The sequence below is a fragment of the Parambassis ranga genome, chromosome 13, assembly GCF_900634625.1.
Source record: "Parambassis ranga chromosome 13, fParRan2.1, whole genome shotgun sequence".
Classification (NCBI taxonomy): Eukaryota; Metazoa; Chordata; class Actinopteri; family Ambassidae; genus Parambassis; species Parambassis ranga.
In genome coordinates this window covers 170,171-185,485 of record NC_041033.1, presented here as the reverse complement: position 1 = coordinate 185,485, position 15,315 = coordinate 170,171, and the positions used below count along the sequence as shown (strand labels likewise).

Here is a 15,315-nt window from a genome sequence, read left to right as displayed (position 1 = left end):
TTATTTTTTATTAGCTAAATTAATGTTTTTACCGTATGAATATGCTTCATACACACTCCAGTGAAGTAGATGGCGGTGCTGCACCTTTAAGTTGTTTACCAACCGCACCAACCAAAATAAGTAATTTGATAGTCTGGGTATCAGGGCTTTAGAAGCTGGAAAGGATGTAATTTAGCGTGTTGTAAAAAAAAATTGAGAGACATTGGATTAATCATAGGGGTGGGCGAATCGATTTAAATATCAATACCAGTTGGGATCAGTGTTTACTCGATACTCTCTGAGCTCAGGCACACTTCGCCCCTCCCCCTCCTTCTCCACTCGAGCACCTTATTAAACTGCAGCTAGCGTCCTAGAGGACAGCAGAGAGGAGAAAGAGCGCTGTTTGAGGTTGTTTCACAGCGACAGACGACGAAAAGAAACTGCTACTTGTGATATGTTCAGGAAAGCAGTGGCAACTCAACTAATTTGCTCAAACATATAAAAACTGCACTCCCCAGAGTAAACAGAGAGAGATCCCCAAACACGAACCAGAGACAGAGGTAACTGCCAGTGTTAATTTTGGCAGCAATTTCTGATTTAGTTTTTATTTTAGTCTTGTGACTAAAATGTCATTTGATTTTAGTCACATTTTAGTCATCAACATTTTTTAACTTTTAGTCTAGTTTTAGTCGACTAAATATCAAAGAATTTTAGTCGACAAAATCTGCCGTGGATTTAGTCGACTAAAATTCTATGATATATATTTTTTCATGAAATAATTAAGGTTTGATTGTGCAATAAAAACAGGCACAGCTTTAACTTGTGTTATTTGAATCAAACACCTCTTTATTTAATTACTATGACCTTTTCATAAAAGAACCAGTGAACAGTGAGCTGCTCTCCCTGAATACACTGTTCAGTCATGACTTTCTTCATGAATCCTCCATAACTACAGCAAAACACTTTTGTGACAACTTAGAAACAGTCACATGCTGTAAAACCATCAGCAGCGGTGTCTTCATTTATAGATTTTGTCACGTGTATCTTTGAACGGAAGTTAAGATGACTCGTCTGCAAACGTCGCTTCAGGTTTGTTGTGTTTTTACCGCTGATAGTCGCTCCACACGGTTTGCAAACCGTCTTGTTTGTCTTGACATCAAATGTGTCCGTGTGTCTGTTCTTCTCCTGTTTTGTGTGACCATGCATGAGGACGCCTTCTTCCAGCATCACGGGGTAACGTCCTTACGCAGAGAGATCACTTCTGATTGGCTCTCTGCCGCCGTCTCCTGATTCGTCCCTCCCTTCCACAAACAAGATTTGCTCTGATTGGATCTGGTCTCCATCAATAATTTCGTCTCGTTTTTATTCGTTGACGAAAGTGTCAATACATTTCGTCTTCGTTTTTGGCACCGTGCGTTAGTTTTTATTTAGTTATCGTCTCATTTTTATCAGCAAAAACGGTCGTTAACGAAAACTATGACGAAAATGATTCGTCAACAAAAGTAACACTGCTTATCTTATAACATATGTGAAAACTTGGTGTGAGCACAAGGCGAGCAGTCCCTAAAAACAAATGATTTCATTGTTAGGCTATTACAAAATCTGTAGAATTGCAATATTATGTTTTAATAATCACCGCCGACAATGTTAGTAGTCACAAACAAACTGTGGATTCTACTTATAATAACCAGTCCATCATTGTAGTTTGCCAAACATTTTTCTTAGCAGCCGACCTTAACATACAACTCGTAGCACAGAATCAGTGATGTATATCTACAAACACCAATATCTTTGTATGTGTCCAATGAAATAACATTGGCTTTGCTCCTGAGATTCTTGTCAATAACTGTCACTGTGCAGTATCCTTTTTTTGTAATCCTTCTTCTCAAATCCTTCTTCAATGTTAAGCCTTCGATGGTAAATATCTCATTGCTGTCTGAGTCAGCATCCCCTTGGGAAATATCATTCAGAAGCACGGCATAAACTTTTATTGCTATACTGATGATACCCAGCTGTATTTATCCATGAAGGCTGAACTAACAGAGCCGTTGGACAGACCACAGGCAAGTGTCCCTCTTACATTTAAGTCTCTACATGGACTAGCTCCATTATATCTGCAGGACCTGATTGTACCATATGTTCCTAATAGGACACTCAGATCTCTGAGTGCAGGTTTACTTGTAGTTCCTAGGATTCATAAAAGTAGAATGGGAGGACGAGCTTTCAGCTATCAGGCACCGCTATTATGGAACCAGTTACCAATCTGGGTCAGAGAGGCAGACACTGCCTCCACCTTTAAGACCAGACTTAAAACCTTTCTGTTTAGTAAGGCGTATAGTTAGTGTGTAGTGTGTACACATAGTGTATAGGGCTGGTAGGTATAGTTATAGTCGCCTCAGCCACAGGTATAACGGTATCATAGGGCCGATAAAATCTTAACTTTTAGCACAGCTATGCTGCTCTAGGCCTACGTTGTCTGGGGCACAAACATGATCCATGAGCAGTTTCCCTCTCACCCTCTGACCTCTCCTCTACTCTCCTTAGTCTGGCTCATATAGGTAATATCGTCTCATAATCTGTGTTTACTGTCTTCCTTGTAGTTTTGTGCCTCGCTCTCTCTCTCTCTCTCTCTCTCACTTTGCAGGTCTCAGGCTCATTGACTTCATCAGCCCCTGCTACTCATCTTTGTTTTGATTACTATCAAATTACTATTCCTACTTATGGACTGACGATATATATAGTTATCCATTATAATATAATCACTGTTTCATCTTGCTGTCATGTTTGCTCTGTACTGTATCATATTTGCTGCATGTTTGCTCCTCTCTCTCTCTCTCTCTCTCTCCTTCATCGTCTCTGTCCTGTCTCCCTCTTCTTCTCCTCCTCTACCCGGCCGACTGGCAGCAGGAAGGTTCTTCCTTAAGTTGACGGGTCCTGCTCAAGGTTTCTTTCTCTTAAAGGGAGTTTTTCCTTGCCACAGTGCTCTTAAGGGGGTTCAGGCTCTGGGTTTCACGATCTGGGTTTCTGTTTCTGTAAATTTCTGATTGTAAAATGCGCTATATAAATAAAACTGAATTGAATTGAGTTATTATTGACTCTCTCCATAATAGTTATTGAGTTAAGCCTTTAAAATAGGTGTTGAAATACACCAGAATGCAGGAAATGGCTTCTACGTCATTAAAAATTTTGGGGGGAGGACCCCCAGACCCCACTCCCCCGGGGGTGCCCCCTCCCAATATTTTTACATATTTCATTCAACTTAACACATTATCTTTATACGTCCTAAATATTGTTTCAAATTCATGCTCCATGTGCCTTATTTTCACTTTGAGCACCTGCCTGTCCAAAGGTCTCTGCACATCCCTGATGGTTATTGCATGTCTCTCTTTCTCTTCAGTTGGAAGGTTCTCCTCATGATCCGAGTCCTTCAAAGTTTCCCTCTGTTAAAAGGGAGCTTTTCTTGGCACTGTCTGCTTGCTTTGGGGTTCAGGCTCTGTGTTTCTGTAAAGCAACTATAAGCACCCAGAAACAAAGTTGATTGTAAAAGGTGCTATGTAAATTCTATTCTATTCTATTCTATTCTATTCTATTCTATTCTATTCTATTCTATTCTATTCTATTCTATTCCAAAAAGTTAATTGATTTGTAACTGTATTTTGACTAATCTTTGCAATAATCTGCATTGATGCCATCTCAACAATATGACATTTTCTGTTGTTGATGATGGAGTTAGATTTGGTACAGGAAATGAGGACGCTTTTTAATAAAAAAGTTATTTTGTCAAAATGTTGTTTGTTACATTGGTTTCAGGCATTGTTTGAAGGCAAAGTAAGCAGTCTTATTGCTGTGCAGAAAAAAGTGAACTTTAAACTCTCCTTGTCAGCTGACTAGAGATAAAGGTAATATGGCCCTTGCTCAGTGAGCCATAAACACATCACAGGTCTGTACAAGGAAATAAAATTCACCTTTGCACCTGCAAATTTCTAATTTCTAATTGAACATTTCTTAAGCAAGAATACAAAACAGAAAAACACAGAAATGCTATTGCGGAGGTTCTGAGAAACACTGGCAGGTGGCTATTCTGGTTCCACAACAGAGTTTTAGAGCAGAGAGAGAGGAAAGCTGGTAAGGCCAGATTGGGCTCAGGAATGTCAGCGTGTAAAAGGGTGGTGCAAACACAGGCACACTGGGAGTAAACCAAACAGAGGAGGGACAAAGCAGAGAGAGTTATAAATGCAATAATTACAGCTTAGGCACAAATCAGCTACACACTCTACTGGTTCCACAGGCTTGTGTCACTACACCATTATACTGACAGGAACAACTAAGAACGCAATTGTGATTTTACTGGGATTTATTTCTTATTCTCAGGCATGGAATTGCTTTTAGATTTTGGCTAATATAACAAACCATTTTTTTCCTGGCTTAATAAGATGTCTGTGACCGCCCTATTCCGTGGCAAATGGGGACAGAAGTCACAGGAAGCCCCAGACAAGCATCTAGCAGCTGTGGTTCAGCCAAGCTGTCAGGAGAATGAAGATGAGGATGACTCCAACATTGGTTTCAGTCGGGAACCTATTCGCAGAAATTCACGCTTTTACCGGTCCATGAGGAAGAAGAGGCTGGTTCAGGCTGAGCAGACTGAAAGTAAGAAAATATTGTGCCACTTTACTTTCAATTTATATGCACTAATAATAAATTTTTTGTGTAGTTAATTTTGGGTTGATTGTTCCAATTGTAAAGGATTTATTAAGAAACCTTTATTAGTCCCACAATGGGGAAATTCCTTAAGGCAGCCCAGCAAAGAGTGCCATACACCAGTGAGTACACTGGAGGCTATGCAGGTAAAGTGCCTTGCCCAAAGACACACAACAGTGACTAGGAGGAGTTGGGATTGAACCATTAACCTTCTGGTTACTGGACAACGCTGCTATACCACTGAGCCACTGCTGCCCCAAGTGAAATCCATTTGCATTTCAAATGTATTTATTTTATTTTTGGAAACATCTCTCCAGGGAAACATGATTGGTTTCAGGTGTGATTGTGCCTTGGTACAGCTGTCATTGTAGACATTGCACATTGCACCATTTCATTCATGTCCTGTTGACATTTGCTGCAGTTAATACAGAACAATGGCTAAGTAGTGCTGTGCTTCCATATAAATCTACACACATATAACCTGAGAAACTGGTTTGTTTGAATAGCACATCATTCTGAGTGATTCCTCTACTTTTCACAGGTCAACCTCCGACCTCACAATACACTTTCTATGTTGTAATACCAGACTCAACAACCACGTGCCACATTCAGTAAACATTTTACTTGTCAAACTGTACTGTAATTATAGATCATAGACTGATGAAAACAATAATAAAGTCACACCAGTCTCTTCCATAAGCATAGATAAGGGCCATAACATCTGCATAAAGAGAATATTGGCTTTCCCCAACTAATGCATCTATCTTAATGTACACACAGCACCCCATATTGACAGAAAAACACAGAATTGTTGACATTTTTACAGATTTATTAAAAAAGAAAAACTGAAATATCACATTGTCCTAAGTATTCAGACCCTTTGTTCAGTATTTAGTAGAAGCACCCTTTTGATCTAATACAGTACAATTTGGGGATCCTCTGCCATTCCTGCTTGCAGTTTCTCTCCAGTTCTGTCAGGTTGGATGGTAAACAGTGGTGGACAGCCTTTTTTAGGTCTCTCCAGAGATGATCAACTGGGTTTGTCAGGGCTCTGGCTGGCCATTCAAGAACAGTCATGGAGTTGTTGTGAAACCACTCCTTTATGGGATTAGAATCCTGCCATAATCTGAGCCCAAAAAAAAGGTTTTGAAATTTGAAATTTAATGTTTGAAAACTCTGAAAAGCGAGTGTTGCAAAGTTAGCTCTGAAACAGCAGCGCAAAATTACATCCGCCCAGACTTCAAAATGCCACCCTTTCAACCCTCAAGTTTCAAGCATTCAGCACCTGAATTGCACATGTAATGGAAAGGGAGAACAGCGACACATCTGAAACTCTGAAAATGTGAGGGTGAAAAACAGCACGGGCGCAATGAGAGGTTTGAAACTCTGAACATTAAACTCAAAATCCACATACAAAATGATGTTTGCAGAGATTTAAAACATGCAAAACTCAAGTTTCAAGGTTTCAAACCTTTTTTGCAAGCATGCGCACAGTAGTTTTCAAATCTCATATTGCAACGTTTCAAAACTTTTTGCAAACTAAATGTGGTGGGAGAACAATGCCAAATTTGAAACTCTGAAAATGTATATATTCAAAAAACAGGAAGGGCGCAACGAGAGGTTCGAATCTCTGCAGCTGTGATGATGATACTCTGTAATAAGCATGTTGCACTAAAATTCAAATACAAAATTATGTTTGCAGAGATTCAAAACTTTTTTTCAACCTTTCAAAAAAATATTCAAGGTTTCAAAACTTATTTTCAGACATTTCAGAAAAAATGTTTTCAGGCTTTAAATTTAAGTTAAAAAATGTTTAAATTTAAAACATTGAATTTCAAGGTTTCAAAACCTTTTTTTTGGGGTTCAGATTATGGCAGGATTCTAATCCCATACTCCTTCGAATTTCAGCAGAACTGAAGAAGCCACTTGGGAGAGTGGCGAAACGTCTTCAAAAAACAATCCTTGAGTCCAGTTGCCTCGATTTAAACACTTGGAAATGTCTATGACCTGGATGAATGAGAGCATCCACAGATATTCTCCTTCGTTATTTTAGCTGTGTCCTTAGGATCATTGTCTTGTTGGAAGGTAAACCTTCGGCCCAGTCTGAAGTCCTGGCACTCTGGAGAAGGTTTTGGTCCAGGATATCCCTGTACATGGCCACATTCATCTTTTCCTCGATCGCAACCAGTCATCCTGTCCCTGCAGCTGAAAAACACCCCCACAGCGTGATGCTGCCACCACCATGCTGCACTGTTGAGACTGTATTGGACAGGTCATGAGCAGTGCCTGGTTATCTCCACACATACTGCTTTTGCTTAAGGTCAAAAATTCTATCTGGGTCTCATCAGACCAGAGAATCTTATTTCTCACCATCTTGGAGTCCTTCAGGTGTTTTTTTTAGCAAACTCCATGCAGGCTTTAAGGCTTTCCTCCGGTGGAGGGCTGCAGTAATAGTTGACTTTCTACAACTTTCTTCCATCTCCGGACTGCATCTCTGGAGCTCAGCCACAGTGATCTTTGGGTTCTTCTTTACAGCTCTCACCAAGGCTCTTCTCCCCCGATAGCTCAGTTTGGCCAGACGGCCAGCTCTAGGAAGGGTTCTGATCATCCCAAACATATTCCATTTAAAGATTATGGAGGCCACTGTGCTCTTAGGAACTTTAAGTGCAGCAGAATTTTTTTGTAACCTTGGCCAGATGTGTGTCTTGCCACAATTCTGTCTCTGACCTCATGATTCTCATTTGCTCTAACATGCATTGTGAGCTGTAAGGACTTATATGGACAGGTGTGTGGCTTTCCTAATCAAGCCCAATTAGTATCATCAAACACCTGAGTTCAATATACCGTAAACTTCAGATATTAGCCTGGGCCTTTATTTGCCTAAATCGCAAAATTGTCCCTGCCCTTTGGGGCAGGCCTTTAATTATTCTGGTGAAAAAGCAATCCAAAAATAGCTGAAAAGTTAGCTGAAAAGTTGTCCACAATTAATGTCATCGTACATTTCTTTAGCCTTAATCCTTATCATCTTTAGAGTGACTCAAAGATGTTTCACCCATGCCATGGATCTATTCGCTTATTTTCACCTCCAGGTCTTCCCTAACCTTTTTTCTCCCTCCACCACGCAGTCTGGCCCTCTTACTGTCTTCATCAGACAGACCTTGAAGTTCAGCCTTCATTTTTCTCCATTCTCTCACTTTCTTTGGATCAATCAAAAACGTCTTGCCGCTGCTTCTCCTGAATTTTCTTCTGCATATTTGACAACTGATAGTTTAAATTTAATATGGTACTTCTTTCTCTTTGTCGCTATGGTGGCCCTTGCCCTCTGAGAACACGTGAAGAGTACCGGTAAACAAAGGCAGGTGTCTTCTGGACAATGTCACACTTTGGCATAAATTGTTGTTGTTTTTTATGTTATTTTGTTATATTTATGTTATATATTTGCTCCTTACTTTATGAGAAAATCAGACCCGGCTTATAATTGAGGCTGGCCTTCATATGTCCAAATCCATAATCGGACCGGGCCTGTAAAAAGGACCGGCGTTAGTTCGGGACTCGGCTATTATTTGAAGTTTTACGGTATGAGTGTCACAGCAAAGGCTCTGAATACTTAGAACAGACCTGGGCAAAGTACGGCCCCCGGGCCAGACCCGGCCTGCTTGCATCTTTAATGCGGCCCGCGGACCGTGCACTCAAATATTAAGCAAATATTTGCATGTATGTAAGTACAGACAAAGAGGTGGAGTATAATAGGAACTTAGGTGGGCAGGCAGTCGCGAAAGCAGGAATCTCTAACTCACATCCATTATTATGTGTAAATTTAATATATTAATTAATTAATCAATCAAGGGTTACTTTCTAAAAAACAAATAAGGCTGTTAACCCCTCCTACACACTTTATACACTTTTCTCAGACAGGCAATAACATCCTCACACGTTTCTCTCTTGTTTAAACACTCTCTAAGTTCAAACCTTCATAAAAAATAAGTCTAGTATTATACAATGAAACCAAAGATCAAACCTGTTTTCAGTACACATTCTGCACTGTACAGGAGACATGGCACGGAGGAGAACAATTGACAATGGTCTATGGACTATACAGACACAGAACACAATGCACTGTCAAACAATGCAAAATTGCACTTAAACAAAATTTGCGATTTTGCGCAGGTCACAAAAGGTGAACCGCATTGTAGCAGAGACCACTGTAATGCAAACATGTTATGTGTTGATTCTGGTGAGTAAAACAAGAAATAAATACAATTTCATAAAATAATTTATTTGCATTCGAGTTTAGTTTTTTTTAAACATCATTTATTCAAGTCAGACTGTTTTTAGATCTACCTGCAGACAGCATAGTAAAAAAGGAAAATAAAAGGAAAAAAGCAATCCTTTGATCGCCTGTATGACCATTTTTTTTATGTCAACGTGGTCCCTGAGCCAAAACATTTGGGCACCCCTGCTCTAAAGTGACACTGAAATGGGACTTATCAATGGAGACCAGAATTGTTTTTTTGTTTGTTTTTTTCTACTGTAAAGTTGTACATTGGAATCCAGTTCCAAGTCCGCAGTTTTTGTATTGGTTTCATGTCTCTGCCCTGGAGGTTACTCTTGCTCTTCCTTGCACAGAAAGACCTTTTTTAGTGTTGCTTATTTCAATAAATAAGTACAGAACATGGTGGTCCCTGTAATATGAGACTTGGCTAAGAACACAACACAACACAACACAAAACATCACAACATTAAAAAATGGCTCACAGTTGGATTTTTGAGTTTTGAGCCCATCTCTTAATAATAAACCCTTATCACTCACTTTATCTGTGTGAGTAACCAAAACACTTGAGTGTGTGAGTGCATAAGGGGTCAAAATACTGTGACACACAACAGCACCTATTGACTAGAAACATCCAAGAAGCTGTATCTCACTAATACAAACAGATTTCAAAATTTCTTTTCAAGTGTGCAACAATACAGTTGACAGGTTCACGAGAATAATGTGCTTGATCATTTGACATTCTCAGATACAGCCCTGAGTCCTCATACTGTTTTTGTTCTCTCCCAAATTTTTGTGATTTGGTGTACCAACCTCATCATTCTTCTGTCTCTCATCTGTTTGTCACTTACCTTTTACACCAGTGTGTTAGCCCTGTGTTTTAGGTCTGTTCTTTGGTAGGCTTATCAGGTGATAGTAGAACTTTTGTTTCCTGCATCAGGTTGTGTATTTCAGTCCTCATCAAGCGTACAAAGCTAAAATTACCAAATGCAGATTTGTGTCTCTTAAACTACTTAATTGAGGCTTCCATGCAGTACTCATGCTTCATTTGAAGTTTGCGCATTTTTTTTTGTATCTGCTCTCTTACAGAACTACTAATAAAAATAGATCTGTTAAGGCACTGAATAGTTATGGGAGTACAAAGTAGGTTGTTTTTTGTTGTCTTGCTGATTCACTGAGTTTTACTGAGTGATTAGCTTTGACATGGAATTTGTGTTTGTAGAATGTTTGAATTGTGTCTTATTTAGATGAGTGTTCTCTGTACACTGCTACATACTTTGGCCCCATTCACACTGGAGAAAGTCAATCCAGCTAGAGTAGGTTTGAATCTGGATAGCCTTTAAGCTGGATACGTTCAGACCTATTTTCAAATCTCACACACGCGTGTCCATTCTCAATCCAGCTTAACCCGGCTTGTTTGTTGTCCTCCAAACCGCTAGGTGGCGCCTCGTAATATATAGAGTGTCAGGGGTTGTGAGATGGCGGACACAAATGCAGACTTAGCCGGAGGTGAAAACAAACTCAGTTCCTTTAATATAGGCCAGGGTTCGGTACACAGGTGATCAGTCAACGTGGCAGAGGTATCCAAAAGGCAAAGGCAAAAAAGCAGTAGTCAAATCCAAAAAACAAGTCACACACAAGAGAATCCAAAACTCACTCGAAAACACGTAGGGAAAAAACACAAGAATCCAAAACTTACTCGAGAACACGTAGGGAAAAATCACAAGAGCAGAAAGGCTACTTGGACGGCTGTGTCGCATGGAAGACTCACAAAACGAACTGGCAACAAGGGGCAGGAAACACACAGGCTTTATACACAGGAGGGCGGGAAGACAATTGGACACAGGTGAAGCACATTAGGGCGGAGCAGGTAATCACAGGTGGGGGAAGGGAGCACACATGAGGAAAACAGAACTGAAACACAGGGGGAAGATCGAGTTTCAAAATAAAACAGGAAGTGACTAGTAAAACTAGAACTAATACAAACAGAAAATGAACTACAAAATAAAAGACCTGGCTGAAACCATGACAGTACCCCCCCCTCAAGGAACGGCTCCCAGACGTTCCACTAGAAACCACCAGTCTGAACAAAAATACAGGGAGCAAAAAAAAAAAATCAGTCTAATAAGAGTCCAGAAAACAAAAACTCAGAAAACTGGGTAGAGACCCAGCATGACAAAGTCTGGGGGGGCTCAGAGAGCAAGGCCAGAGGCTGAGAAGGCCGAGATTTCCCAGGGTCGAGAGAAACGGCAAGGGAACACCAGAGACGAGGTTGCAGACCCTCCAGGGTCTGGGCGGAAGAACAACAGAGATAGAGACACAGCCCCTCCTGGGTTCGGGCTGAAGACCAGCGAGGATGAGACGACGGACCCTCCTGGGTCCGGGCTGAAGACCGGCGAGGAAGGCGAGACGGACCCTCCTGGGTCCGGGCAGAAGACCGGCGAGGAAGGCGAGACGGACCCTCCTGGGTCCGGGCAGAAGACCGGCGAAGACGATGGGGCTGACCCACCAGGTTCAGGGCAGACGGTCAGCGGAGACAATGAGGCTGACCCACCAGGGTCAGGGCAGAAGGTCGGCGGAGACGATGAGGCTGACCCACCAGGGTCAGGGCAGAAGGTCGGCGGAGACGAGGCTGCGGACCCTCCAGGGTCCGGGCAGAACGCCGGCGAGGACGAGACAGAAGACTCTCCAGGGTCCGGACTGGAGACCGGCGCTGGAGCAGAAGACCCTCCAGGGTCCAGACTGGAAGCCAGAACCGAAGACGAGGCAGAAGACCCTCCGGGGTCCAGACTGGAAGCCAGAACCGAAGACGAGGCAGAAGACCCTCCGGGGTCCAGACTGGAAGCCAGAGCCGAAGACGAGGCAAAAGACCCTCCGGGGTCCCGACAGGAAACCAGAGCAGGGGGCCCACCAGGGTCCCGACAGGAAACCAGAGCAGGGAACCCTCCGGGGTCCGGACAGGAAACCAGAGCCAAGGACCCTCCGGGGTCCGGACAGGAAACCAGAGCCAAGGACCCTCTGGGGTCCGGACAGGAAACCAGAGCCGAGGGAGGACCACCGGCGTCGGGACTGAAGACCAGAGGCGAAGGACCATCGGCGTCGGGACTGGGGCTCGGGAGCGGTGGACCACCGGGGTCGGAACAGGGACTCGGGAGCGGTGGACCACCGGGGTCGGAACAGGGACTCGGGAGCGGTGGACCACCGGGGTCGGAACAGGGACTCGGGAGCGGTGGACCACCGGGGTCGGAACGGTGGACCACCGGGGTCGGAACAGGGACTCGGGAGCGGTGGACCACCGGGGTCGGAACAGGGACTCGGGAGCGGTGGACCACTAAGGTCAGGACAGGAAGCCGGGGACGGAACCCCACCAGGCTGAGGGCTGGAACTTGGGGACGGAACCCCACCAGGACTTGGAATAGAAACTGGAGTTGGGGGTTCCCCAGTGACAGAATCAGTCGCTGGGGCTGAGGGTCCCTCTGGGTCAGGGCGTGGACCCAGAACAGATGGCCCTCCAAGATCAAGGCTGGATGCACCCCCTGCATCCAGACAGGTGGCCTCCAGTGTCTCTGCCGCTCCAGTCTTGGCAGGAAGTCCTCTGCGGGGGGCACTGGAGGTTTCAGGGGCAGGTGGCGATGTCTGGAGCCCGCCCTCTGGCCGAGACGGGAGGAGTGACGCCGTCTGGAGCCCGCCCTCTGGCCGAGACGGGATTAGCGACGCCGTCTGGAGCCCGCCTCCGGGCGGAACCGGAAGTGGCGACGTCGTCGGGAGCCCGCGTCCGGGCGGAACCGGAAGTGGCGACGTCATCGGGAGCCCGCCCTCAGGCGGCACTGGGGAGAACGGCGTCAACTGGAGACTGGGAAACCAGGAGGGCAGAAAGGAGGCCACAGGCGCTGGGAACTCCTCCATTTCCTGGAACGGCCCTATATAATGGACGTGGAGCCAAGGCTCTGTGTTCAGTGCTTGGTCCATGCCAGCTTTCAATAGCTCTTTCCAGTTCCATAATGTCCCCAGTTGCTGAAGCAGGACAACCCTGCGGTTAACCATCTGCCACATCTCCTTCTCTTCTGTGGGCGGTGAGGGCAGGTTGTGCAACAGGTTTAACTCGGCCTGGACAGTTTCCCTAAGCCGGTAAACCTGGCTCCAGAGGCACACCATTTTAAACGGTGCCCACTGAAGGCTTCGGCTTTTAACAGCCGCTCCGACCTCTTGCATGTCTGCTGCGTCCTTTACTGGCCAGTTCGTAATGTCAGGGGGACACAAATGCAGACTTAGCCGGAGGTGAAAACAAACTCAGTTCCTTTAATATAGGCCAGGGTTCGGTACACAGGTGATCAGTCAACGTGGCAGAGGTATCCAAAAGGCAAAGGCAAAAAAGCAGTAGTCAAATCCAAAAAACAAGTCACACACAAGAGAATCCAAAACTCACTCGAAAACACGTAGGGAAAAAACACAAGAATCCAAAACATACTCGAGAACACGTAGGGAAAAATCACAAGAGCAGAAAGGCTACTTGGACGGCTGTGTCGCATGGAAGACTCACAAAACGAACTGGCAACAAGGGGCAGGAAACACACAGGCTTTATACACAGGAGGGCGGGAAGACAATTGGACACAGGTGAAGCACATTAGGGCGGAGCAGGTAATCACAGGTGGGGAAAGGGAGCACACATGAGGAAAACAGAACTGAAACACAGGGGGAAGATCGAGTTTCAAAATAAAACAGGAAGTGACTAGTAAAACTAGAACTAATACAAACAGAAAATGAACTACAAAATAAAAGACCTGGCTGAAACCATGACATAGAGTACCGTCTTAGTACCGTGTGCATGCATGCGCCCCGTGTTGTTCGTTCTTAATTTTATTCCTTTGTAGCCCTGTTGAAAATAAACCTTAGGGCAAAGCTGTTGTAGTTTGCTGGTTGTTTACACACAACTTTTGTACGCAACCTGGACACTGTATCCCCATGTACCCAGAAGTATCATGTCGCTAGCCGAATTCGCTAGCCACATTTGCGTTCTGACCTGAGCCAAATGTAAGCCAATCCGGCTAGATCCACCTCTGAGAGGTGAATTGAAATCAATCCAGATACAGGATTCGCATTGTTCAGAAAAAACTATCCTGGATATATCCAGATACGGCCTGAATCCCGCTCTAGCCGGATTGATTTTTTTCAATGTGGTCTTTTTGAATTCTAAGAAGGCTTTTACATTTTTATCCTATTGTTGCTGTTTTTAGTTGCAGCAAGCTAACACCTCCTAACTGTAGCCAGTGTTCTGAATCCAATGGCACAAAAATAACCTGTTCGGCTATGTGCATGACTTCAGGAGTTATTTGGTTTTCACAAATGGTTCCCAATTGTCTTTAAGGTGGATATGCAGTTTTAAATAAATGTATGTTTTCCTAATGTGATAATGTAAAAAAAAAGGTGCGATGAAGAAGATAAACACAGGTGGCACCCACATATCTGTCTATCCAGGCCTGCTTGCTAGCTATTGTTTCTGATGAAGTGTCTGTAGACATCAGCAAAAGCAACAAGAGGCAGGTGTAGAGTTCCAAACCAAGTCCTTTAATACAAGCAGTGGTCGGTACATGGGTAGGCAAACATTCGGCAACAGTGCAAAAGGGCTAGACAGAAGAATGGTCGGAAACACTGGGGTCACACACAAAAAACACAAGGCTGAGGTACAAAAAGGGCTCGAGCTAAGGCAAGGTCAAGAATACAAGCAATGGCCAAAAAGTAGCTGAAACCCTGACAGATCAAGCTCCCTGCCAGGTTACAAATTGGAGAAGCCCTTGGTACTCTTATCAGTCTGGGAGGAGGCAGAGGAGGGAGGGGAACATAGAAATGTGGCATGGCATGTAACCCGACCGGTTGCCCAGTCAGTCTATAATTAGGCCCGAGCACGAAACGTGCGAGAGCCCTATTGAAATGCAAGCTTTTATTATTATTATTATTAGGGCCCGAGCACAAAACGTGCGAGAGAGCGCCCCCTAAAGTGTGAAAATATTCACCGCAAGTGCTACAGACCTGAAACTTGGTACACTGATGTATCGTCTCGTGATAAGAAAAAAAGCCTCTTGGATGAAAAATCCCACGACTTACAGGAAGTCCGCCATTTTGAAAAAAACCACGCCATGTTCCAATTTAACTCACCCTGCACTTTTGCGAACTCGTCCTAGTAGAATTGCTTGATATGGCTGAAGATTGGTGGACTTGCCCTTAAGGAGGTGCCCTCTATAACGTACCGGAAGTCCGCCATTTTGAAAACCCTGCGCCATTTTGTGTTTCGCACCTGCCATAATTTTCTGAACTCCACTTCGAGGACTTTTCCCATCAGGCTGGAAATTTGTGAGCACACTCTTAAGCC

General features: G+C 43.9%; 1 protein-coding gene across 2 annotated transcripts in view; it reads left to right on the top strand.

Moving 5' to 3' along the window:
* The first annotated feature begins 4,221 nt into the window (after window positions 1-4,221).
* Window positions 4,222-15,315, top strand: part of ngef (neuronal guanine nucleotide exchange factor) — a 51,421-nt gene continuing 40,327 nt past the window's right edge. The window contains exon 1 of one of the 2 annotated variants that reach the window (XM_028418734.1): window positions 4,222-4,626. In XM_028418734.1, coding sequence (XP_028274535.1) covers window positions 4,413-4,626 — 214 coding nt within the window. In that variant the 5' untranslated portion in view covers window positions 4,222-4,412. The remainder of the gene's footprint in view (window positions 4,627-15,315) is intronic. The other variant, XM_028418733.1, reaches the window with a different exon arrangement.